The sequence below is a fragment of the Planococcus citri genome, chromosome 2, assembly GCF_950023065.1.
Source record: "Planococcus citri chromosome 2, ihPlaCitr1.1, whole genome shotgun sequence".
Taxonomy (NCBI): domain Eukaryota; kingdom Metazoa; phylum Arthropoda; class Insecta; order Hemiptera; family Pseudococcidae; genus Planococcus; species Planococcus citri.
In genome coordinates, this window is record NC_088678.1 from 52,236,909 (window position 1) to 52,262,798 (window position 25,890).

Below are 25,890 nucleotides of genomic sequence, written 5' to 3' on the forward strand. Positions count from 1 at the left end.
CTACGTCTTCTTTCCTTTTTTCCAAGAAAAGACGCATCGAAAATTAGTTCTTGAAAAATTCCTTGATTTTCAATCTATATGGGAATTAGACAATCGAATGGAAATGATAGGCAATAAAATTCTTTTGAATTTAACAACTGAAAAAAATCCACCAAACAAGCTGTTTTTTGAGCATTTTTGAAAAAAAAACGGATTGAAGTTTGGTTGATTTTTTGAAAAATTTGTCACAATTAAGTAGGTGTATCCGAAAAATTGACTAAATTTTAAGCTAAAACATTCTCAAAAGAGCTCAAAAAATTGGATGAAATTCTTGATTTTCTGACAAAATTTTAACTCATATTATTTGATAGGCCATGTGACACTGTTTTCAAAAATTTTAAAAATCAGGACCCAGTTTTGAACTAAAATGTTTAAAAAATATTGACAAATGCTTTCGTTAGAGTACATATTTGAATTTTTCGCTAAATTTTAACTTGTTTTGATACGCCACATGACAGTTTTTCAGAAATTTCGAAAATCAGCGCGATCAAGTTTTGGGCTCAAATCCTTCAAAAAATGCTCAAAATTTTAAATATATTTAAATTTTTTACAAAATTTTAACCTACTTACTCGTATTTTGGTAAGTTTTAAGGTCGCTTTTAAATAATTCTTCAATAGTTAATTTTTTCAAAATAGGTAGGTACTCAAAATTAGAAGGGTCACAACGTTGAAATTTTAGTACGTCGTATTTTATAAACAGTTTTTTGCAAAAACAACACTGAAATTTCAAACTTTTTGGCTACCGTGGTGATGAATAGGATTTTTTGCGTAAAAAATACGATTTTTTGCATAAGGGTTCGATGTTGAAATTAAGTTAGTATAAAGAGAATTGTAGCTTTCTAACTTCATTGGATAAAAATTTGTGGAGATTTTAGCCTGCCAAAAATCGACTGGAGGATCCAAAACTGCTCAAAACGTTTCGAAACCGGTTCCAATCGTTTTCTGAGTCGAAAATAGAATATGTACCAAATTTCAGCTCTCTAAGGCAATTTGGTGGATTTTTTTCTCATTTTTTCCCTTCTATTTCTAGAAGTTTGCCATAAATTGAAAAATGCCCTCAAGCATCTAAAATTTTTGCTGGTAAAAGATATACATATTTTTGTATTATATAGTTACTAGTTACTCTTTCGATCTAGGTACCTAATTTTGTTCAGTTCAAAAAATTTTCCGTCAGTTGAGATGCTTCCCTTATTAGAAAAGCAATTCTAGATACAATTTCTGTCTAGCTCCTCCGAGAGGGTTCAATGTATCTACTCGTAGTAAGACACCCTTTGTTAATTTCCAAAACACTTCGAGCACACCAACTTATTCTTAACTGACTGATGGAAAGATATTAGATAGACAGACTGATTAATGAGTGCGCTGTTTTTGTCCAAATTCTCCTATTTTTTTTTCATCATACCTAGTTCCATTCTTTCAAATACATTTTCAAGAACACAACCAAACGCTGAAAATCAATCGCTCCATCATACGTATTAACGTCGGTGTGCTGTGAAATTTCATCATTTTAATGACGCACGAACAACTTCAATAAAACATATATTAACAACATGCTATAAGTAATATAAAATGATAATCAAGCACTTGAAAAAATTTTGGCGAATATTTTTCTGCCAACTTATTGTTATCTATGTATTTAATACATATTTTTTTGATTATTTTTTTCTGCGTGTGCAGAGGCCACATATCACATTAACTATTCAAAAAGTTTTAAAGAGAAATAATATCAACATGTTTTCGAACGTGGTATGAATTTTTGCTACGGAATAAAAACATAGGTACCTAATTTTGTTTTTTTAATTTTTAGTCGGTGATTATTTCGAATTGCGGGGTTAAAACGTGTACATACAAATGAAAAAAATCCAATAAAACTCAGCTCTGTACCTAATCGCGCGTTCAGTGAAACGATAAGATAACAGAAATCAATTAAAAGTGAATCAAAGAAGTTGTTTAATCATGTGTAAAAATTTGGATATTTACGTTATCGATGTTCGGTGATATTATCATAGTTGATCAAATGTGAGATGCCATCTTCAAACATTTTATTAAAGGTAAGAATAAATGATGATACATTGTAAAATATTCATCAACCAATCGAAATCACTTGAGTAAGAAGAAAGGGCGTCTCCATTGACAATATCTAACAACTCATACTTACTCATCTGAAACAAAAAACAAAATAGGTGGTTAATTTTAAAAAAATTAGAAGAAACAAATATTTTTAGGGTGAAACATTGATTAAAAATTAATATGCAAAAAAAAATATATTGTCATGCATTTTTTCTCTTTTGCTCATTTGTTTGAGGGACTTACAAATTATTCCATCCAAGTACCTAATCTACCTACATTCCAAAAATTTTAGATGGAGCTTTGAAATACCTTATTCAAAAAATGGAAACTCTGAGACTTCTCAGACCCAATCTTGTTTAAGCTAAGAAGTCTCAAATTTTTCATGATGCACTTTCAAGTCAAAGGGAACCATCTTGTTTTTATTTATTCATTTTTTAAAATTTTATCCTATCCCAAAAATTTCCATTTTGAGCAGAAAATGCTCCCTTTTGGGTTAGAGTGCATGAAAATAATTTTTAATTTCCATCAGCAAGAGAGCTATCCCATCTTCTGAATAATTTTTAAACCAGCCAAAGCTAAATCGAAAGGACAATGGCATGTGAAGATACTTACATTCATCAAACAAAATTTCAATAAGCAAAAAGTGCACTTTTTGATTTTTTGCAAATTTTAAAATGTGAAAAAACTGAAATTTTAACAAACTGAACCAAAAGGCTGAAATTTGGCTAGTAGGTACCCTGTTTTTGACCTCTAAAATTGATTGGAAACGGGTTCGAAAAATGTTGAACAACGCTGGAGGGTCCAAAACATATTTTAAATTTGAAATCACCCTCCCCCAAATTCACCCAATAAAGTTTGAAAGCCAATATTTACTTTCTTCTGCAATATTTCAGGAGTAAGCTATTCTAGAGCCTCGAGTCATATTTTGAAAATATGTATCAGATTAAGTATATCAAAGTCCCATATAAAAACTATTTAAAATATTTCCCTCAATTTCAAAAATCAAATCAGTCGATGCTTTGGCTTAATGCGAAATATTTGAGGGAAAAAATTAATACTTACATGAATTTACCTTGACGAGAATCTCCTCTAAATTAGTTAAAGCAGGACCTCAAGTACTATCTTTTGGGACTGGACCATTTTTTCCGAAACAGGCTGGGTTGGGGCTGAAGCGAAAAAACTAGGTACAATTTTTACGAAAATGCCCTTTCTTCGAGGATCTATATCCCCCTTCCAAAGATATCCCCGGAGCTGAAACTTTTTTTTAAGGGACTTTCGACTCAAAATATTAAGGTTTCCACTAAATTTCGTCATAATCCTTCAGTCCTTTTTATTCGTCATCCAACCTATATAAAGTCAGAGGGCCTTTCATTTCGTGATCGCATCCCCCCGCCCCAGCAAATTGGAAAATGGAACTTGTATTCAAAAATACTACTTTTTTTTCCTTTTGTCATCCGAACAGTTCGTGAAATCAACTCTATGGAACAGTTTTCTACATAAGGTATTTATTTAAGAAGTCGTTTTCATTTGAAAATAATCTCATTTTCTGTACCTATTTTTATAGAGATACAAATAGACCTACCTACACGAAAATGTTATGAATAAAAATACGATGAAAGGTACCTACCTACATTTCGTAATACCTATATAAACACGATCATGTAAATCTCACGAATGAAAATTTGTACCTGTGAAATCTATTTCAGCCCTTATCATGTTTTTGAAATACTAACATTACATTTACACTGAACCGTGAACAATTTAACTTTTTCTAGACGTAAGCATCGTACCATGAACCCATCGCATTGACTAATATTCCAACGAAATGACATCGAAAAAAGCAATCTTCAGACAAACACTTATATTGCTACCAGGTAAAATTTGGGTAACATCTTATTACGCATACCTATCTATAAATCTAAACATCATCTACACAAAATATAAATCAAGATCACCAATCACCAAAGTGATACACAAGGTGTAGGTAACAGTTAGTATAATCAACAAAAAAAAAGAGAGAATAGAAAAAATAACCCTCGAATTCATATATTTATCACGAGAAGTTCCCGAAAAAAAAAATACACTATTGACATTATCGTCGAATGACTACACAGTTTCCATTTTACACGTGAAATAAAAACTGTTGGAGAAAAAAGTCCAAATCAATTGGATCATTCGAACCGTAAGAAATGCTATCTCGGCCATAATACCTGGTTAGGTACTCGTATAGCAGCAGCACGATATGGAATACCTACATATTTTAATATTATATTCGAACCTTTACTACGAAAAAAATAAAATAAAATTCCAAACAAGCGAACGATTCGAATGGAAAATTTCACACATCATACGTAAATACCTCGTGTATAGGAAAAAACCACTCTCATAGAGTAACATTTTTTATATTTTCACAGTGTACGTAAACGTGGTACTGATGGGAGCAACGGTGGGATGGATAGCGAACGCGTTGTATCTATTGAAACAGCCATCAGCCATTGGTAAGGCGATCACATTCACTCAAGGATCGTGGATTGCAGCCTCAACGCAAGTAGGAAAATTGGTATTCGCAATTCCGGCAGGAATTTTGACCGATAAAATAGGAAGAAAGAAGATCTGTACCGGCGTAGCTGTCACTAATGTCGTATGCTGGCTGACGTTATCAATTAGCCAGTCCATCGGGATGATTTTTTTTATACGGTACCTATTTTAAATATTTTTTAATCCGATTGCTGGGAAATGTGGGTGATAAATGTAATACTTATTGTGAAACTATAGCCGATGAAAAATGTATTTAAAAAAAAAATGTAAAATCTGCGCTTATTCTAACAAAATAAAAGGATCAACGATCCAGCTGACAAAAAAACATTCAACCTAGAGTCATTTCTGGTTTTAATTTTAAATAGTCTACCACGTGGTTTTGTTTTTCACGTGTACGTTCCATAAGAGATTATTTCAACGCGAAATAAATAGGTTGGTATCTATATAGTGGTAAAAATCACAGTTTACATAATCTTCGTGTGGAAATTTCGAATTTTAGAGTGGTATCGTACATGGAAAATGTTTTATAAAAATTTTGCCTCAACTTTACTATGACCGTGTTCGATTAGTGAGCCCAAAAGGAGCAGAAAAGCCGCAGACAAAATTAACCACAGATTGGTTGGAAGCGTACAACGTCGTCGGTCTGAACGACACGATTTCCATCTCATGCATTAGAAAGTATTGAAATTTATACGCTATGCAGGGTGTCTGCTGATTAGTTATACGTAGGTTTGTCAGATGAACTTTAAATGAACATCAGGCCCATCGCCAGGATTTTTTCTGAATGGGGAAGAGGGGAGGGAGGAATAAATAAGTCATATCTGTGGTGTCAATTAAAATTTTTAACTTTCGAAATAAATATTTCAACTTGCCTCCCCTTTTGTTTTTTTTAAATCGTTTTTTTTCTTCAAATTTTACCACCCAAAAAATCAAATTTTGGGAAAAGTGAAGACACATTTGAAAAAAATCAAGAGAAACAATGAAATATTCCAAATAAAAATATTAGAAAGGCTCAACTTTCACAGAGGGGATCACTTTTTAAAATTTATTTTTAGAATTCAACTTGCCCATTCAAACGTATTGAATATACGAGTAGATGAAACATTATCGCTGTCGTTTTGCATAAATTGATCAAGCTCTCAACAAGAAACTCTTGTGATGTGGATATGTTGCCTATTCAAAATTTTGAAGGAGAAAGTTGACATTTTCAAATAATTCTCATGAAGAAAAATAAATTGATGAAATGTGCATAAAAGTATTACTCCAGCCAAAATAAATTCTCATTGAAGTTGTTTTCAATAATTCAGCATGTCAATTTTAAAACTTTTCTAAAATTAAAAAATGTAAATCATTCATTTTTTTTGACAATTTTTTTTAAAAATTACCTTAGTATGCTTAGAAATTAAAATTCCGATATTTTTTAGAACTTTTGTTTTATTCTGTTTTTTTGACACTAAAAAAGACATTATTTTCTCATATTGATGTGATTGTTCAACATTCTAGGACATTTTATAGGGAGCTATAAAATAATTTGGATTGAAATAAAATAAAAATCTTGTCAAGAATATTGCGAACGGTATTTTTTGAAGCCCGTGAAGGGAGGTATAATTAGACTAATTACTCGACATCGTCGTTTTCCTTTACAAGAATACCCACATTTACCTACATATACGTACAACTTTTTCGAGATATTTTCTTCTCAGAAACTGTAGGCATCTCGTGTAGGAATAGATAATGCGATTATATTATTAGTAAATAACAACACGAGTACATGTTCATGAGCAAATAAGTAGGTAGGTAACTAGTAGGTACATTGCGCTATTCACGATAAAACATGTATAAATTTCTCGAAAATATGGCTAATTTTTTCGCGACACACTTCAATTTATCATGCACGTAGTTATATTTTACATCGTATATTCGCGATGTTTTCTAGAAAAATAACATCGCTACTGCTCGTTATAATTTAACACGTATATAACATAAAAAACTGTAAGAATACAACGGTATAATCCCTCCTTTGGCAGCTTATTAAAATAGAGAGGAAAAAAGAAAGAAAAAAAAGTAAAACAAACGTATTTCTCGCAATTCTAAATAATTAAAATGCGGCTAAATAACACACCCGTCGCGATTAAATATAAACGGAGCGAGCAAAGCGTACCATATTTAACGGAATTAAAAAGGTAAAAAAAATCGAATAAAAAGCTAAATATACCGCGAAAAGATACTATTTTTATCGTTGAAATTAAATAAATTTCTGTTTATATTGTCATTCGAGACAATACGGTATATTCTTTTACAAACGCTCGGATACGTTTTAAATATTAAAATCTGATTAGGTATTCAATATTATCTTCCGTCACTCATTTAACTAAATCATCACTGCGAACATTTTTCAACGCGAGAATTTTCTTGGTTCAGGAAGAAAACACACAACAACGCTAGGTTTGTTAAAACCGTTGTTTTTCTTTTTTAAGTTAAAAAAAAAAAGGAGAAGAAATACTAAGTATATCCAATGGGTTTACTTCTAAAAATATACCTATTTGAGTGTTTTTCTCATTAAATTTACGTTAATACGTTGAAAAAGTTGATAAGATTTTCTTCATGAAAAAATTCAATTTACGCGGATTAAAAATTTAATAAATAATTTTTTAAACACGGATTACGCAGCGATAACGTTCTTACGTCGAGAAAAAAATCATCTAAGAGATTTACACCGACATCTTGTGGGTTACAAGGGAGCTAAAGAACAGCTATTCTGTCTAAAATTATAGGCTATTCTTTCGTCTCCGTGTAAAATACATATTTCATTTTTACAATAAGAGTAGGCATACTTTTAGCCAAAAATTATGTGGTTTATTCGATCACGAATGTATTCAGCTCCCTTCGAGATAAATTCTAAATTAATTTTTAAATGGACTTTGGGTCATTGTGAAATGTTTTCTTCTTTTTTTCATCTGGCAAAACTGAAAATCTAGAAGCCTGATGCCAGGTTTAACAAAAGAATATAGACACAAAAGAACCACTCAAGTTGTTTGGCTACTATTTGAAAGGACCTTCAGTTTTTAAAAATAACTTCTCAAGCCAAAATTTCAGTTAACCAAATTCATTTTTTTCAAAGTGATTATTTTCAGGGTTTTTTTCGAAATGCATATTATGTAGATAGGTAAAGGTATACGCGTACTTAACAAATAAAAATGACAGAAATCAGTTTTTAAGCCAAGATTTCCTCCAAACCGAATTTTGCAATTTCTAGACATTCTGAAGCCTCCATGCACCATTTTCATCCAGAATTTTTTGAGTTTCTCCAGAATGATTGAAAATTAATTTGATTATCTATACCTATCTGAAAAATTGAGTTCAGGCATGGTCACGGCGTATTCTTGACCTGTTTAACGAGTTGATTTACAATTGAAGCGATTTCTAGGTGAGAATCCCAAATTGGAAAAAAATTGAAAAACCAAACTGGTGAATCTGTCACCAGAAGTCAACAGGATTCACAAAGAGGTCACCAGATATTCGAAATCAATTTCCAGGGTCATTAGGACATTCTAGTGTATTTTTCATCAGAAATTCATCTGAAAGGAAGTCGAAAACTCACCTGGTGACTTCTGGTGACAGATTCACCAGAAGTCACCAGCACTTTCCAAGGAGTCACTCTGCACTAAAAAAATTTTCAAAGGCTCAGAGGGTTTTTTCGTGATTTTTTCATCACAAATTCTGCTGAAAGAAAGTCGAAAACTCACCTGCAGACTTCTGGTGAATCCGTCATCAGGATTCACCAAGGGACACTGAGCACTTTAAAAAGTTTCAAAGGCTCTGAGGCTATTTTCGTGAATTTTTCATCACAAATTAAGCTGATTAAGGAAGTCAAAAACTGACCTGGTGACTCATGGTGAATCTGTCACCAAAAGTCACCAGGATTCACTAGGGACTCAAGGAGAACCAAGCACTAAAAAAAAATTTCAAAAACTCTAAGGACATTTTCGTGATTTTTTCATCATAAATGTCTCCTATAAAAAAATCAACAAACTCACTAGGTGACTTCTGATGAATCTGTCACCAGAAGTCACCGTCACCGGAAGTCACCAGGATTCACCAAGGGGTCACCAGATATTCGAAATCAATTTCCAGGGTAATTAGGACATTCTGAAGTATTTTTCATCACAAATTCAGCTGAAAGGAAGTCGTAAACTCACCTGGTGACTTCTGGTGAATTCGTCATCAGAAGCCACCAGGATTCACCAAGGAGCCGAGCACTAAAAAAAATTTTCAAATGCTCTGAGGGCTTTTTCGTGATTTTTTCATCACAAATTCAGCTAAAAGAAAGTCGAAAACTCACCTGGAGACTTCTGGTGGAGACTTCTGGTGAATCTGTCACCAGAAGTCACCAGGATTCACCAAGGGGTCACCAGATATTCGAAATCAATTTCCAGGGTCATTAGGACATTCTGATGTATTTTTCATCACAAATTCAGCTGAAAGAAAGTCGAAAACTCACCTGGTGACTTCTGGTGAATCTGTCACCAGGATTCACCAAGGAGTCACCAAGCACTAAAAAGAATTCTCAAAAACTCCGAGGGCATTTCCGTGATTTTTTCATTATAAATTCACCTTTAAGAAAATCAAAAACTCAACTGGTGACTTCTGGTGAATCTGTCACCAGAAGTCGACAGGACTCACCATTCACCAAGGAGTCACCGAGCACTAAAAAAAATTTCAAAAGCTCTGACGTCATTCCCATGATTTTTTTCATCATAAATTCACCTTTAGGAAAGTCGAAAACTGATTAGGTGACTTCTTGTGAATCTATCTCCAGAAGTTACCAGAATTCACCAAGGGGTCACCGAACACTTGAAAAAAGTTTCAAAGGCCATCTGAGGCTTTTTTCGTGAATTTTTTCTTCACAAATTAAGCTGAAAGGAAGTCAAAAACTGACCTGGTGACTTATGGTGAACCTATCTCCAGAAGTCACCAGGATTCACCAAGGAGTCACCGAGCACTAAAAAAAATTTCAAAGGCTCTGACGGCATTCCCATGATTTTTTCATCATAAATTCACCTTTAAAAAAATATAAAACTCACCTGGTGACTTCTACTAGGAGTCACCAGGATTCACCAAGGGGTCTCTAGATATTCGAAATCAATTTCCAGGGTCATTAGGGCATTCTGATGTATTTTGCATCACAAATTCAGCTGAAAGGAAGTCATCAGGATGCACCATCAATTAGTACTGTTAGTAGGTCTTAGGTTGAAACGTGAAAACGTGAAAAACAGAGCCAAAACAAATGGTTTTCTTACAAAGCCTTAGATAATGTTTTGGCATAAGCTCGGTAGGCACCTAGTCAAGATAACTGATAAGCTTCTATATAATCTAGGACAAATTCTGGGTCCAAACAAAACCAAGTCGAAAAAACATGCAAAAATACCTCAATAGTCAGAATTTCAAGTATTTATATTGGTCAATTTCTTGATTTTTGGGAAATTTCCAGAGATCAAATTGGGCTAAAAATGAAAAAAGAAAAAAAGAAACTGTACCTATGTAAGTAATATAACTAGAATCCGAAAATTGATCGATTCTAATTTGGGTCGTTCTGGAGCTTCCAAAAAATTTGACAACCTACGCAAAATTTTCAACTTTAAAAAAACTGCTCCAAAGTGAAGAAATTAATTATCAGCATTCAAATTATGAGATCGTTTGACTCTTCCAAAATATGGTTATTGCTTCAGCGATGTGCCCATTTCACATATTGTCCTTTTGCTCATTTTTTTGTGAAGTTGTGATGTCTGCTTTTATACTTAATTCATCTGTCATAATCTCGCATAAATATGTACCTACGTATTATAACAACTTATAAGCCTATTCCGAAATCATTCCATATATTTGTACACATTTTCCAGATTCATGCAAGGTGTGACCATAGCACTGCTGCATTCTGTGGCGTTAATGCTGATAGGCGAAATAGCTTCACCACGACTTCGCGGGACGTACGTAGGCATGTATCAAGTATGTTCGTACACTGGCACCCTGTTCGAGTCAATAGTGGCAGTAATTTTCCCATCATATCGAATACTCGCATACGCAACCACAGCATTAGGTTTAATCTACTTCGCTCTATTTTGGTGGCTAGAAGAATCACCCAGTTACCTCTTAAGCACTGGTAAAGATTCTCTAGGATTCCAAGTCCTACGTCATATTCGACCCGACTCAACCGAAAGCGAACTAAACGAAGAGTTTGATTCGATGAAGAGAAGCATAAACGCCGAAAAGGAAAGAAAAAACACCTCGAATTTTATGCAATTTTTATTCTCACCCGTGAATCGAAATTGCTTATTGTTAATGATAACAATGCACTTTTTCGCTTGCTTTACCGGATCAGCACCTTTATCTTCTTACGTGACTTTAATTCTTCCCAAGAATAACTACGTGGAGAAAAAATTCTACCCTTTGATTTCAGTCAGTCTGAAAATATCTTCGGCCATGGGGGTGAGTTTTATACTCGATAAATTACCCAGAAAAGTATTATACGTCTCAGTGACGATATTAGTATTCGTTGTACAAATGGCCAATGGGTTTTTGAGTTTATTTAGAACGTTGTTCGGTTCAAATTGGGATATAGCCTATATAATCGGAAATTATGTATTTTTACTCATCTGGGCGAGTTTTCTGGAGCCAATCAACGATTTAGTACGATCGGAAATACTGCCTCAGAATATAAAAGGGTTCGGAAGTTCATTATGTGTAATGTCTATGGCAGCTTCGAAAGCGTTGAGTTACACGTTATTCGAGACGATTTCCATCAACATGGGCATGTCCTGGAATTACTGGATTTTCGCGATTAACTCTTTGATTACAGCATTCGTAGTTTATTTCGCATTACCGGAGAGTCGCGGCAAGTCGTTGGCAGACATTCAACACAAAATGAGCAATGATGTTAATTCTTAGTTTATCGAAAAAGAGGCGTTCTATATTAGCGCCTTAAGTGTAGCGGATGTTGTACATTTTCACTCGAAAAACGTTCCGGCGGCGCGGCGCGCGAATAAACATACAGCGATCCGGTGAAAATTACTGCCAGTCAGATACGCGAACACAATCAGGATAAAAGTTTTCGCCGGTTGAATTCTTTCAACGTATTTTTTGCTGTTGGGTGAGAAAGATATTATACTAAATGAAGGGTTAGTTTTGATGATGGTATTTTATTCGCCGGATATATTCACGGTTATATTTTGTTGTAGAATTTTTTAATTTAATAAAGTCTTATACGAAACGAGTTCAAATTGAGATGAATGTAAAATATATGTACATGGATATAAAATCATATTCGTAAGAATGTTCGCGATTTTTGAAATTCTTCATTTGAATACGTATTACGTACAAACTGTAAGTTCGTTTTTCCTCGCTATATTTGATTTTCCTAAGCAAAAGTGTGAGGATAAGTTTTCAGGAATTTAACAAATTCTTTAGGTATATTCATCATTTCACCAGTTACATCAGAGTAAAATACCTACTTATAATAAGTCCCATATACCTACTCAAATGCGTAGGTAGGCATTCTGAAAAAAAAATACACCGTCACCATTTGAATAAAAATTAGATTCTGCGTCGAAATGAGCCATAGCCATCAAAATCCGAGTTCACTTTCTGGGTTTTATTTCGTGGCTGAAAATTTTCAAATCACTTATTTTTGGGTTACTATTTTGCATTTTTTAGCCATTGTTGCCAATTTTAAAAATTCGAGAAAAATAGCCAATAACTTATCGTTTTTTCTGAAAAATTAAAATCGGCTAAAATGACCAAAAAAATAGAGGTTTTTTAAAAAAAACGTCTCTGAATAATACCTCTCTTGCGATACAAAAAATCGCCTTTAATTGAAAAGTATTTCCAACAAAGGAAATGTTCCCGACCAAAACATCGTTACAAAGGCGACGACGACGTTGACGATTAAAAATTTTATGCGTTTTAATTTTACTCAAAGTAAGTATACTCGACGTTCAGGGCCGGATTTAACATTAGGCCGCCCTAGGCAGGTAATAAATTCGCCGCCCTTCCCTCCCCCTCCCCATTTTTTTGGTTTGTGTGAAAATTTATGCCCACCCATAATTCAATTTTTAATGATACAATATCAATATCTGCGTAATTGAATATCAGAAACAATGCATTTCATTATTATTTTGTATAAAGCGCTGGCAGCCAAAAAATCTATTCTAATTCTAAATCCGTACTTTTTATGAAAAATGAAATACGCTCGCTAGAGCGGGAAAATAACGTAAAAAAGCAGGGGCAAAAAGGAAAAAATTGGCACATGAATTTTTTCTTTGGGAATGTGTTCGGATGGACTCTCCTACACCTGGAGGAAAATTTTTTAGGGGGTTGAAACCGGTTCCGATTCACGTTTTTTGCGTTTTACTCCGTAAATATTAGGTTTTTGAGAAAAATTACCATGACAAAAAATGTTCTTCTTCAAATTCTCGACAATTTGATACTACGCTCGATACCCATTTCTCAAGGGGGGGGGGGGGTGTCCAAAAAAAGGGGTGGTAAGAGTAGGTGTTTCAAAAAAGGTCAGTCCAATAAATTGATCAAAATTACCACTTAGAATCATTCGTTTTCGCTCAATTTTTTTTACAGAGTCTACTCACCCAACTACTAATCAAACTACCATTGGTTTGTCTTCAACCCTCCTCGGGGGTTCGTGAGGGTTGCTTGATTTTTCAAGTAACGCACTACTGAATCATATATTTGAAAAACAAATCCGGACGTGCGATATATCGAATAGTATGTTTTCGAGGTCGCTGAATACGAATATGAACTTATTTTTTGCATACAACCCATGAAAGCCCCTCTGTGCCCCAAAATGGGGGTCAAAATTTTGAAAAATCGTGAAAAATCGAGTGATATATCGAATGGTACGTTTTCGAGGTCGCCGAGTGCGAATATGAACTTATTTTTTGGGTCCCACTCCCCAATGCCCCTCTGTGCCCCTTAATGGGGGTAAAAATTTTGAAAAATCGTGAAAAGTCGAGTGATATATCGACTTGAATGTTTTCAAAGTCGCTGAGCACGAATATGGCCATATTTTTTGGGCCCAACCCCGCACAGCTTCCAACTGCCCCAAAAAAAGTCAAAATTTTGAAAAAATGTGAAAAGTCGAGTGACATATTGAATGGTATGTTTTCGAAATCGCTGAGTACGAATATGAACTTATTTTTTGCCTACAACCCCTCAAAGCCGCTCTGTGCCTCAAAATGAGGGTCTGAAGTTGGTAATAATCATTCATTGAAACTTTGATGTGGAGAGAACTGAGGAGGAGAGAGGGATTCCAACCAGCAGAAAAATTTTTGAATAAAACTACGTAAACTAAAACTAAAGAGCATGCAAAAGTACCCAACAGCAAAAATTTCAATTCTAGGCATTTCAAGTCCATTTTTTAATTTTTGGTAAACTTTTTAAATCGTTGCAAAAAAATTATTTAAAAAAAATTAAAATTTCTCGTAACTAAGCAGACGTTTTAGAGTTATTTTGAGCACTTCTGGAGTCTCTTGCAGATTTCTAAAAGTTGAAATATGGATTTGACGAGACAACTGTCGCGATCTAGGAAATGGTAGTCAAAAACACCGGAACTAACGAAAGGTCCCGTTGTTATCAGCAATTTTCAACAATTTTCCTTCAATTTTCACAACATTACATTCCAATGTTTATACTGGGACCTTTCATCAGCCAATCATAAGCAAGGCGACACTAGCGTGGCGCACCTCTGTCAAGTTCCTATCTTCACAAAATGCTACCAAAAATTTTCAAAAATCTGCTGGAGGCTCTAGAACGACTCGAAATGGCTTGAAAGTGTTTTCAGACGATTTAGGGAATCGAAAATAGAATACATACCAAAACAGCTTTCTAGCTTTATTAAGTAAAAATTTTATCCTATTTGGGGGGCGTAAGGGGATTTTGAGGAATCGTAAGTAGAGCAGGAAAAAAGTGCATATTCCAGTTCAGTGTCTCAAAAACATACAAGTCGATATATCACTCGACTTTTCACAATTTTTCAAAATTTGGACCCTCATTTTGGAGCACAGAGCTGCTTTGAGGGGTTGTAGGCAAAAAATAAGTTCATATTCGTATTCAGCGACCTCGAAAACATACCATTCAATATGTCACTCGACTTTTTACATTTTATCAAAATTTTGGCCTTTTTTGGGGCAGTTGGGAGCTGTGAGGGATTGGGCCCAAAAAATATGGCCATATTCGTGCTCAGCGACTTTGAAAACATTCAAGTCGATATATCACTCGACTTTTCACGATTTTTCAAAAGTTTCACCCCCATTTAGGGGCACAGAGGGGCATTGGGGAGTGAAACCCAAAAAATAAGTTCATATAAGAAGGAAGGCAAAATTACTGCTCGAGCGAAGCGAGAGCGACAATTTTTTTGAAAAAATGGGTTCAAGAAACGAAAAAATGTCCATTTTTGCATGTTTTATAGGGTAAAAATCAGGAGATCCAGGGTACTTTTTGCCAAATCCATACGATTTTTTTTTTTTTTTAAGCAAAAATCTGCCGCCCCCTAAAATTTGCCGCCCTAGGCAGCTGCCTATACTGCCTATACGTAAATACGGCCCTGGTCGACGTTGACAACGAAAAGACGAAAAAGCTCGGCAATTAAGTATTCAACGAATTTATCGAGAACGTAATTTAGAAAAATAAATATTTTATTACTCTCCATTCATTCGCGATACATTCTTTCATACGAAGAAGTTTTCCTTGAATTCGTAACGTTCTGAATTGAAATAGGTAAGTAATCAGGTAATCCCTTTCTCTATATCTACAGTTTCTACGTAAGTACTAGGTACCTACTTACTCAAAAAACTAAAATTTATTTAGACATCTCGCACTATGAAGTAATAAGTAGTACCTAATAAAAGTGTAGGTACTAGGTACTTAGTTTATGTATTTTCTACCTACTCGTATTTGCAACAAGTCTCCTGCGTCCTACTCCTGCATCACGTTCATTTCACACTGACTTCGTGCAACCAACTTTATGATAAGTAAGTTTAGTTAGGTACATACAACGAATAACCCTACAGGACACTAAAACCCTGAAGGAATCTACAATGTTATGTCTTATGTCATTTTAATATCTATATGGTGCCAACTAAACTAATATGTACCTAAGCCGTGACTTTTGATAAGTTTGTTTCTCAAGCAAGAGAGCGTTTTCTTTTACATTCTAGCCTTGCCTATTTATTCACTATTTGCCACTAGCCAGAACAAATCCATCAACCAAATAAATAGATACAAATACATTATTCTGTAAATTTTATTTAATCCCAAACACCATAATTTGGCTAACGATACAATGTTTCGAAAAATTAGAGCTAACACGTTGTTAATGAAAGTGGTTTTTCAAACACCAGCGTTGAAAGTTTAAATATATATCATACTTCATATTATTCTGTTTGATACGAGTATTCTAAGCTCCTTACCATTGTTTCGGATTAAACCTCGTAAATTATAAATGACAAATTTCAACTCGCGGCTTATGGAAATACTTTATTAATGGTTTTCCTAAATTATTGAAGTCAACTAAATTTAGAGCTTGTCGTTTATATGTACAGTACACTTTTACGTTACCTTGTGCAGTTTATTGGCCCACAGTTTAAACGTTTCAACTAATGTAATTATTGTACAAGTTCATTTTCTAGACTATAATTAAACTCGAATTAACGTCTAATAATTTTAGACCTACACTTTACATGTTTTTAAAGTGGCTTACGGAAATGAAGCAGACTTGATGGTTTGGATGCAGATTTATGTAAATTTGAAAAAATTCAGCTTTCTATTATTTGCTGTAAAATCAGGCTCAAAACTTCAAAAAAAAAAAATGAATTTTTTGCAACTTGTTCTTATTACATACAAGGAGTCGTAAATAGGTAGGTAGATCGATTTTCTGGGCAGGGGGTTCCATTTTCGGAGGGAAAAACGTTAAACGAAAAAACAATGTAAAGTACCTATAGGTGCATTGGGGTGGATCGATCGTGACAAAAAAATGTAGCAAGATTGTAACCAAAATTTATAGGAGACCTTCATTTTAACTTTAAAATCACCCAGAAAAAATTATAGCTCCGGAAGTGCACTTGGAGAGGAGATTTAAATCCTTAAAGAGGATGCATTTGCGAAAAAAAATCATGGATTTTTCGTTTTAACACCTCCCTCCTCCCTCCCCCAATATGTTTTGTGAAAAATGGTCGAATTCCAAAAGATGGTAGGTACCTATTTGAGATTCTGCGTTAACCTAGGCCATTATCATCAAAATCCAAAACCATTTTAAAGGTTCTACAGAGTGGTTAACAATTTGCAAATCAAATATTTTTGGGTAAATTCGTATTTTGAAGAGTTTTAGCAGTCCCTTTTCTCCCCCTTTAAAAAAAAACTCTTTGGTATATATAGAGCTGGAGAAACGATAGCTCTACTTATGCAGTCAAAATCAGTAAAACTTATGTTGAAGGATAGCGCATCAATAGAGCTGTTTACAGCATGAGGTCTCGACGTTAGAGTGCTCGCCTTTCCCCCTCAACCGCAGAACAACCTGATTAAGTGATTATAAGCCTCTGAACGTCTTCTGTCTGTCTGTCTTATCACTTAAAGTCACCTCTTAACGTGATATGTTTGTCTGTCTGAACTCTCAGGGTCACTGACGGACCTGTCCAGATTCTCAAGATGCTATGACCGGTGCATATTCGAATGTACCGATTAGTGGTTATCAGTAGAATCATGGGGGTAAAAACTGTATCTGAATGTCCGTTGCAATATGACCGCGAATGTCCCAAAAAGTGTATCTGAATGTCCGTTTGGATTTTTGCAATTACAGGGGTTTCTAAAGTAGGTCTAGGTACATCTGTTGAATTTAATGTACCTAGTTCAAAAAATTTTTCTTGGCAAATATTTCGCATTAATTAATAATTATGCTAAATTGTATAGAAAGATATCATTTCTGAAACCAGAGAAATATTTTGTTAGGCAGTAGTGCCAATTTTTAAATAATTTTTGTCAATTTCAAAAAATTTGAAAAAATAATGAAAACTTACCTGTGAAATTGTTTTGATTTTTGAAATTGGAAAAGAACATTTAGGTTTACGTTTTGAAAATTTGGAGAATATTAAAATGAATCGTACTAGCCTATAGGCAAATGTTAGATATCAGAGAAAAGGTATACCTAATAGTCATGAAATGATCTACTCGTAATTGTAAGATCAAGAAGATATTTTAGAATTTTCTTCAGTTCTCAATCAAGATTATAGGCACATTAGGGTGGCCCTTAAAAAAATTTTTGGAATTTTTTTTGGGACACCCCCTAGTTTGGTGCTGTTCTATGAGAAAATGACGTACACAAATTTTTAGCTCAATCCATGCATATTAACCCGTGCCGCACGCCCCTTTTTGAAATGTAAGCATCAGGCGCGCGAGTTCAGGATTTCTCCACGATAACGCGTGGGGAATGAGACTCCTTGTACCCCGGTCCTTTATTTCTTACATGTTGTAAGTTGGTTGTTGATTCCAGGTAGCTTATCAAGTTCTTTATTGGGTGTATGCATGCATAGGAGGGAAGAGAGATATGTCCTTGAAGATCAGTGTTTGGTTTTCCCCACTATAGAGATCAGTTTGCTGCCAAAAATTGCCAAATAGTACCATTACTTTTTGTCCATTATTCCTAAAAAGGCTTGAAGTCCATTCTGTTAATTTACCATGAAAAAAATCTTGCTACATAAAAAGTTTCGCTTTTGAGCTGAGAATTGCTATGAAGTCCTGCTTTTTCCTGAAATTATTGTCGCAGTCTCGTTTTCTATCAAAATGGCAAAAAAGCTCACATTTTACCAAATTTATGTAGAATTTTCTTTTTTTGCCAAAATCTGCTAATAAGAATTGTGTTGTTTTTTGCATCAAAAAGCTCCCACTCTTTTCCAATAAATTGTTCTAATGTGTAGTTTTTTGCCAAAAATCCCTAACTAACAAACAAGCCATTTTTTTTGCTGAAATATTCAAAAGTCGCATTATTATTCTCAAAAATCGCGAAATTTTCAATTTTTAATCCAAAATTGCCAAAAAGTACTTCCTTGGCATGTACCTAATTGCCAAAGAGTCCCGCTTTTTGCTAAAATTATTGAATTTCATTTTGACATTTTGATTAAAAGTGAAAAGTTCTAGTTTTTTTGGTGATTTTTTTGTGCATTAAAATGTATTGCACATGTTTTGTCACTTTTTTGGTTACTTTTTCGAGTTTTTTGGGTTACTAATAAATGAATGCTGGATTGGCCTTTTTTTTTTTTTGGAAAAAATGAGTACGAGCCCTGCAATTTAAAAAAACTATTGATTAAATTTTAAAAATAATTGCTGATATTAGAAAAACCCATTGTTTTGAAGTAAATAGTTCTATTTTTTGAATTATAAATTTTCCAAAACGTTTGTTTTCAGTTCGCTTGGGTCGTTTAAATTGAAAAATTATATAAAATAATACATAAAATAAAAAAAAATCGAATTAGTATTGTATTTTTTTTCCAAACAGTATCACTCCCTTTTTTAACATTTTATACCCATCAATTGGGTTAAAATCTTGAGTTTTGTCTCAAGAATTACAAATATTGTCGGCAAAATGACATGAACACCTCACCCCAAGCAGCATGACTTCGAACATCCTCTAGTTAGGACAAACCCGAACGTTTAAGATTGAAAAAACAAGTTGAAGTTGAGGCGCGTTAATGTACGTTTCGTTTGACACGGGTCTGTAGTGGAATAGTACTGAGCTCGCGCGCGTGACGCTATCATTACAAAAAGTGGTGTGCGGCACGGGTAAATATGCATCGATGGAGTTGAAATTTTTTATGCGTTATTTTCTCATGGAGTGGCACCAAACTAGGGGGTGTCCCGAAAAAAATTCAAATTTTTTTTTCCCACCAAGTATAAATAAGGGCCACCCTAAGGCACATACTTTTTAAACAATTTTTTTTCATCCCTCCCCCTCTTCTTGGACTATAAAAACATTTCAGCTTTAGCCAGAGGAATTTCATATTTTGTGTGATTTTACGTTGGATTTGAAAAATATGAGTGGAGATTACTTTCGCTAAAAAATTGAGGTATGTCCAAATTCTTGAGAGGGAGAAACAAAAGCAGGCGATAAAGGTCAAAAAAATTAAAATCAACTTTTTAGAGCAATTCGGAGAAGAGAAACCTTACAAATCGACTTGGAAGGCTGGGAAATTTGCATGTGCGTTTTGAGGGGGTCCTTGATATGCCTTTTAAGGGTTTAGACTTTTCAGCTGTAAAAAAGTAAATTTTTGTGCCTTCTCAATGGTTTTTAGCCTGATTTTCTTGAAGTAAAAATGCAATAAGGCTTAGGCTATACAGTCGATCATAATTCCAGGATTGGGAGTGGGGCCTCTCATAAATCTATTTTGGGGTTTCATGAGCACATCTTCATCGACCTTACGCTTATCTAGGTATTTTTATGCTACATGCAAGGTATGTAGTTGTACTTTCAATTGGGTTCCATATTCTTCAAAACCCAGATATGTTTGGGAATCCCTAGTCATACAAGGTTTTTTTTTACTTCGGACATTCGGATACACCTTTTGGGACATTGGCGGTCATTTCGCTTCAGACATTCGGATACAGTTTTTACCCCCTGTGGTTCTATTGTATTCTATGTACTAATCGGTACATTCGAATATGCGGCCGCTATGTCTGCCTGTCTGTCTATTAATCTATAGACTCGTCTAGCTTCTCAAAGTCGCTTGTCTGTCTGTCTGTCTGTCTGTCTGCGTGGCCACTTGAGGTTATTGACCTATCTGCCAGGCTTCCCAAAGTTGTATGTCTGCCTGGCTCGCCTCTGTTAAGGTTATTGACCCGTCTGTTCAGCTTCTCAACGTCGCCTGTCTGCCTACCTATCCGCTTTTTAAAGGTCATTGACCCGAGTATGTGATCTCTCAAGATCGTTTGTCTTCCTGTCTGATCTCTGAAGGTCATTGACCCATCTGTCTGACTTCTCAGGGTGGTCGTCTGTCTGTGTACCGGGTCTCTTAAGGTCATTGACCCGTATGTTCAAACTGTCAAGGTCATTAACCTACCCGATTAGCGCTCGGTGGCAATAAAATTGCCAACTGCCAATTTTGGACTTTTGGCAAAAAAAAAGCAAGAAGTTGGTAAAAATCTCCACCAATGAAAACGCTTTATTTAATGCCAACTTGACAATTTGTTGGAAAAAATTTTGCCAACTAATTGCCAACAGAGGCAATATTTCTGTCAATTGCGTACATTTCATTTTTCCAACTAATTGCCAACAGAGGCAATATTTTTGCCAATTACTCTTATTCTCAAAATAACAGTTACATTTTTGAATTTTAAATTTCAAAAATCAAAAATGAAGGGAAGGGTTGCTTATTTTTGCTTTTTGACTGCAGAAGAGGTACCTTTCCATGGGGTTTCATTTTTCCTACCTATATCATATTAATAAAATTTCCTGACCTACGGGGGGTTCGAACCTGTGTTCTCCTGCACCTAAAACCCTACGTCTAACCCTACAGCTACCAATGCTACAAGGAGGATTGGGCATAAAATGAATTCTTATAATTTGCTTGCAGGCTCCTGTTATTAATTGCTTTGATTTAGGCTATGTCAAAAAAATTTATGAATGTTTTTTGTTGTAAAAAATTCCGTGAAGTGGATTTTTTTAAATTTTAGTAAAACCAAAAATTTTTAATCTAAATTCAGAAATTTTGAGAAATAAAATAAAAATAAGAAAATCAATTTAAAAAAATTAAGTAATACTTATCAATTAAATTGAAATTATTTTTTTTTAATTTTTTTAATAAATTTTGTGAATTGACTTTTTTATTTTCATTGATTTGGAAGAAATTATTTTGTAAAATGAAATTTTAAAAATATCCGAGTTCAGCTTTACAATTTTTGGTTTCACTGCAATTTTTTTCAATCCACATAGGTACACATTCAGAATTTTCATTTTGTATTAATTTTTTTTAAAATTGTATAAAATTGAAAAAATATTTTCAAAATACCTAATTGGTTAAAAAAATAAGCTACTGATACAATTTTAATTGTTTTCAAAAAATTTTAAATCTATTACCTATCTTTTTATTTATTACTGTAGAATAAAAAAATTAAAAATAAACAAAAATATGTTTTCCTAAACAGTTATTTGAGTTCCCACTTTTTTTTAATGGCATATTTTCAGTCATACCTAAGTATCAATTTTTATTATAATTTTTTCATGTTTCGTGGTCAGCCTATTCTCAAAATTTTTTGAATAAGAATTAGGTGCTAGGTATTGAAATTAAAACTTTTAGTGGGTGGGGGGGGGGTTCGAAATTCAAGTGGCTGCTTGCAGTAATTTTTTCAAAAATTAAGTAAGTACATATTTTTGAATTTAGCTTCAGAATTTTTGTTCTAAAAATTATTCTGCTTAGATTTTTTTGATAATTCGGTTCAAATATTATTTTAAATTAAATTGTTTCCTTTTCGAAATTGGCAATGACTGTGGAGAACTTTTTTTCAGAAAGTACAAAAAAAGCACCTTTTTTGGGGAGGGGACTTTTTTGGTTAAAAATTGACCTTTCTTTGTGGTGGGAGAAAAAATTGGAACCCAATCAAAAACTACCATAAAACAAAAAATTCATAAAAATTTTTTCGTTTTGAGTTTTGAGGTTTTTGATTTTTGGAATTTCCCAGAAATTTTCCAGAAGGAAAATTTCTGATTTCTTTGAAGATATGAGAGCCGACGATACACAACTTAATTGTAACTAATAACCTCATACCCACTTAGCCGTACTGGATATCCTATTATGCACTCTCCTGGTTTTAATGGAAGTGGTCGTGCATATAATTAATATCTCTCACGATTCGTACACTAGCTCAGTGTGATGATCTTAGGGTCGTATGAATCGCGGACGAAGGAATTATTCCTAATTCCCACCGGAATATTTAAATTTATTTATATTTGTCGTGGGGACACGATAAAATACTTCGTGTGCTGAACGAGTCTTTGAAGTCTCAAACGCCAAAATACCATATTTACTTCATACCGTAGAAATACTTACTTTATTCGTGGAAATACTTACTTTTGTCGTAGATGGAATGATTTACCAAGAATAATAATTCAACGATTCGACAATCGTCGATAAATAAGAAAAGAACTCGAGAAATAACTTATATATTATAATTATACCAAGAATTAAAAGATGGACATGGTCCTTTTTGATTTGTGTACTTATCAGAATAACTTATCAGAATAAAGGGATTTTTATTGGGAAAGGGAGAACTTATCAGAATAAAACTTATCAAAATAAAGGGATTTTTATTGGGAAAGGGAGAACTTATCAGAATAAAACTTATCAGAATAAACTTATCAAAATAACTTATCAGAATAAAGGAAATTTGGGAAAAAAAGGAAAAGAAAGGCCCTAAAGTGTCTACCTCTGTACTAAATTGTCAGTAACCGATCCGAGACAGACGAGAATCGATCACTTATCCTCAATGGAAACAGTGCTAAGGACATAAAATCATCTATGGCGATGAAAATGCCCGAGTCGTGGATGCCTAATCCATTTAGTATCGTAGGTTTCGTATGACCGAATTGCCTACTTAACTTGAACACGAACTGTACTGGATTTAATTCATTTCTTGGATTAAGCTGCAGATTAATCCAAGTGAATGATGATGACGACATCGGAAGTTGTAGTACTTACCAACTAACAACCTGTAACTTGACACTACAGATTCTTGAAGAACGACTCATTGATAGCTAACCGAAGCTATGACGCTTGTGTGCCGGTTAGCGGATATCATTCCTAGCTATGGCGCTAATAGAACGAATATCCATGATTTCGTCTCGGATCGGCGTATTTATAACCTTCGGTAGTCGAAAATCGTGCAGTAGCTGGGTGGGGTAAGTGGCGCAAGCGTATATCGCGTCTAGCGGCGCTAACGTAGGCGACCGGCGCTCGTATTACGTCATATTCGCGTATATTCGGCGAAAATCGTAAAAAACTTGCTTGTTATTGGTTAATATATCGGAAGTGGAGGTAAAATAGGCGCCACTACCGGAAGTACGAAGTTATAATCGTGTATAATCGTCGATATTCGATAATTTCGCGATTGCGATTGGTCGTAAGCGCCACCACCACTAAATAGATTGGGAAAAATGTCGTATTTGGTCACTGACGTCATAAATGGTCATTAAAATAGTCGAATGTTTGTCAATCAGGGGACAGAAAAATATTCATTCGCCTATAAGATCGGAGAAAATTCATTCTACACAGAGATAGAATTATTTTCTCCCACATAAATACGACGAAATAAATTTCTCCCAGTATATAGGTGATAGAAAGTATAAAATTAGGTTTCTCCCAGCTTAAGTGACAGAAGAAAATTATTTTCTCCCACTAAAGTGGGAAAGAAAGCTGTAATTTTCTCCCACTACAAATGCCCCGATTTAGGTGACATATGTAGCGAAGAAAATATGGTTACGTAAATCTAGTAACAGCGGGAGAAATTACCTATTTGTAGATCGTAGAGTTGAAAGTATTTCTATTGAAGTATGAGATTCGTAGATGTTGAATTCGAAGATTAATCGTAGAGTTGTATTGCATATTTAATTATCGTCGATGTACTTGTATTGTCCCTGTATGACGTATGACTAGTGACCAAATATTGTAGAAAATGCAGCCATTTTATCCCGATGAGACCCTTGCCCTGATTTTCGTACCGTATTTTTCGTAGATATATAGCACAGAAGACACTAAAGACATTCGAAGAGAGGAAGAGAAAGGAATAAAATAATTTTGAAGATTCTACCAGTACACAAACCAAAAACGCACAAAGACATATTACATCATAAATAGGTATGCATAAAGTATTACATAAATTAATAAATTAACCTTCGTAAATAATAGAAAAGATAGTAACAATATAAAGTTCTTCTAAACAATAAAATAAAAAAAAAAAAAAAAAATGAAAACAAAAACGAATTTACATCTTCGTAATAAATGAAAAGTGCTATTTAAAAGAAAATAAATAAATAGAATACCTATACAAAAATAAATATCTAGGTTACATGTTTTTTATACATTTTTAAAATTTTACAATTTTTTTTTTAAAATGTCAAATCCGGGAATATGGACAGCTTCATGAACCGCATTGTCGAAATGTAATGATTTATGGATATAAGATGATAATAGATCACTTTGATCGACGGTGTAATAGACTAATTGTTTAGTGTGCCTACTCAGTGCAACGACTACGTGAGGTAGACTGTGATAAATTGAGTTGTCGTTTTTCAAATATCAAATTACGATTACAAATTTGCTTTGTTTTCCCTGAAACTCGTGGATGGTATTGGTTGGAAAGTTGAAATTCAAGAAAAATTCCTTCTCTTGTTGAGTAAAAGTTAAGTATTGCGTATCTAGTACGCGAGGAATTGAAGTGATGTTAATATATCGATGAATCTTGATTTCAGATTTTATATTCGAAGTTGAAAACATACCATGTTCGTATAATGGAAAAAGCAAAGCTGATACAGTTGTAGAACAACGATATGAAATGGAAAGAAATTCTTTGTCACTGATCAAACTTGTAGGAATCATCTGATGAAATATTTCAGTGATTGTAGATCGATTAATATATGGAATTTGAAGACAATCTCCAATTAATATCACTAATTTGGCACAACTTTTGGCCGCTGCAAAAACAATTTGTCCGAAATGGAGCATGAAGGCCTCGTCCACGAATAGTCGATTATAGGTATACCTACTATTACCCATAAGGAATGAGTCAATAGTTCGATAATGGTTTTTCATGAGATGATGATCAGGAGACATTTGATGATTGATTCTTAGACGAGTTTTGAAGTCATTGGCCCCCTCACGAGTAGGAAATAGTACTAAATCTGACCCGTAAATACTTATATTATTTAAAATATAAGTGGTCTTTCCGCATCCAGGGACGCCATTAACTACTTTGAATCGTGGAATTGTTTGAAAATTCAAATTGATGTTTTTACATTTGAAATAGAGTTCGAAGTCGCTAAGAATACGTGTTTCTTTCGTAGCAATAAGAAGATTTGAATATAGTTGAGGTGAACCCGACTTCAATTCGTTGGATTTGATCAAATTAGCACCATCATATAGGTATTTATGGTTACGAAGATTCGGAGGAATAATGAAGCTGTGATTAGTAGTGTTATAG

The 25,890-nt window shown here is 34.1% G+C and overlaps 1 protein-coding gene across 2 annotated transcripts; it reads left to right on the forward strand.

Moving 5' to 3' along the window:
• Positions 1-1,700: 1,700 nt before the first annotated feature.
• Positions 1,701-11,918, forward strand: LOC135836412 (facilitated trehalose transporter Tret1-2 homolog). 2 transcript variants are annotated; one of them, XM_065351234.1, is made up of 5 exons: positions 1,701-2,090; positions 3,674-3,728; positions 3,885-3,983; positions 4,524-4,806; positions 10,548-11,918. In XM_065351234.1, the coding sequence occupies exons 3-5, from the start codon at positions 3,935-3,937 to the stop codon at positions 11,590-11,592; spliced, it is 1,377 nt and encodes a 458-aa protein (XP_065207306.1). In that variant the 5' UTR covers positions 1,701-2,090; positions 3,674-3,728; positions 3,885-3,934; the 3' UTR covers positions 11,593-11,918. The 2 variants fall into 2 exon arrangements, with proteins under 2 accessions (XP_065207306.1, XP_065207305.1); XM_065351233.1 differs by lacking the exon at positions 3,674-3,728 and having other exon boundaries at positions 1,702-2,090.
• The last annotated feature ends 13,972 nt before the right edge of the window (positions 11,919-25,890 follow it).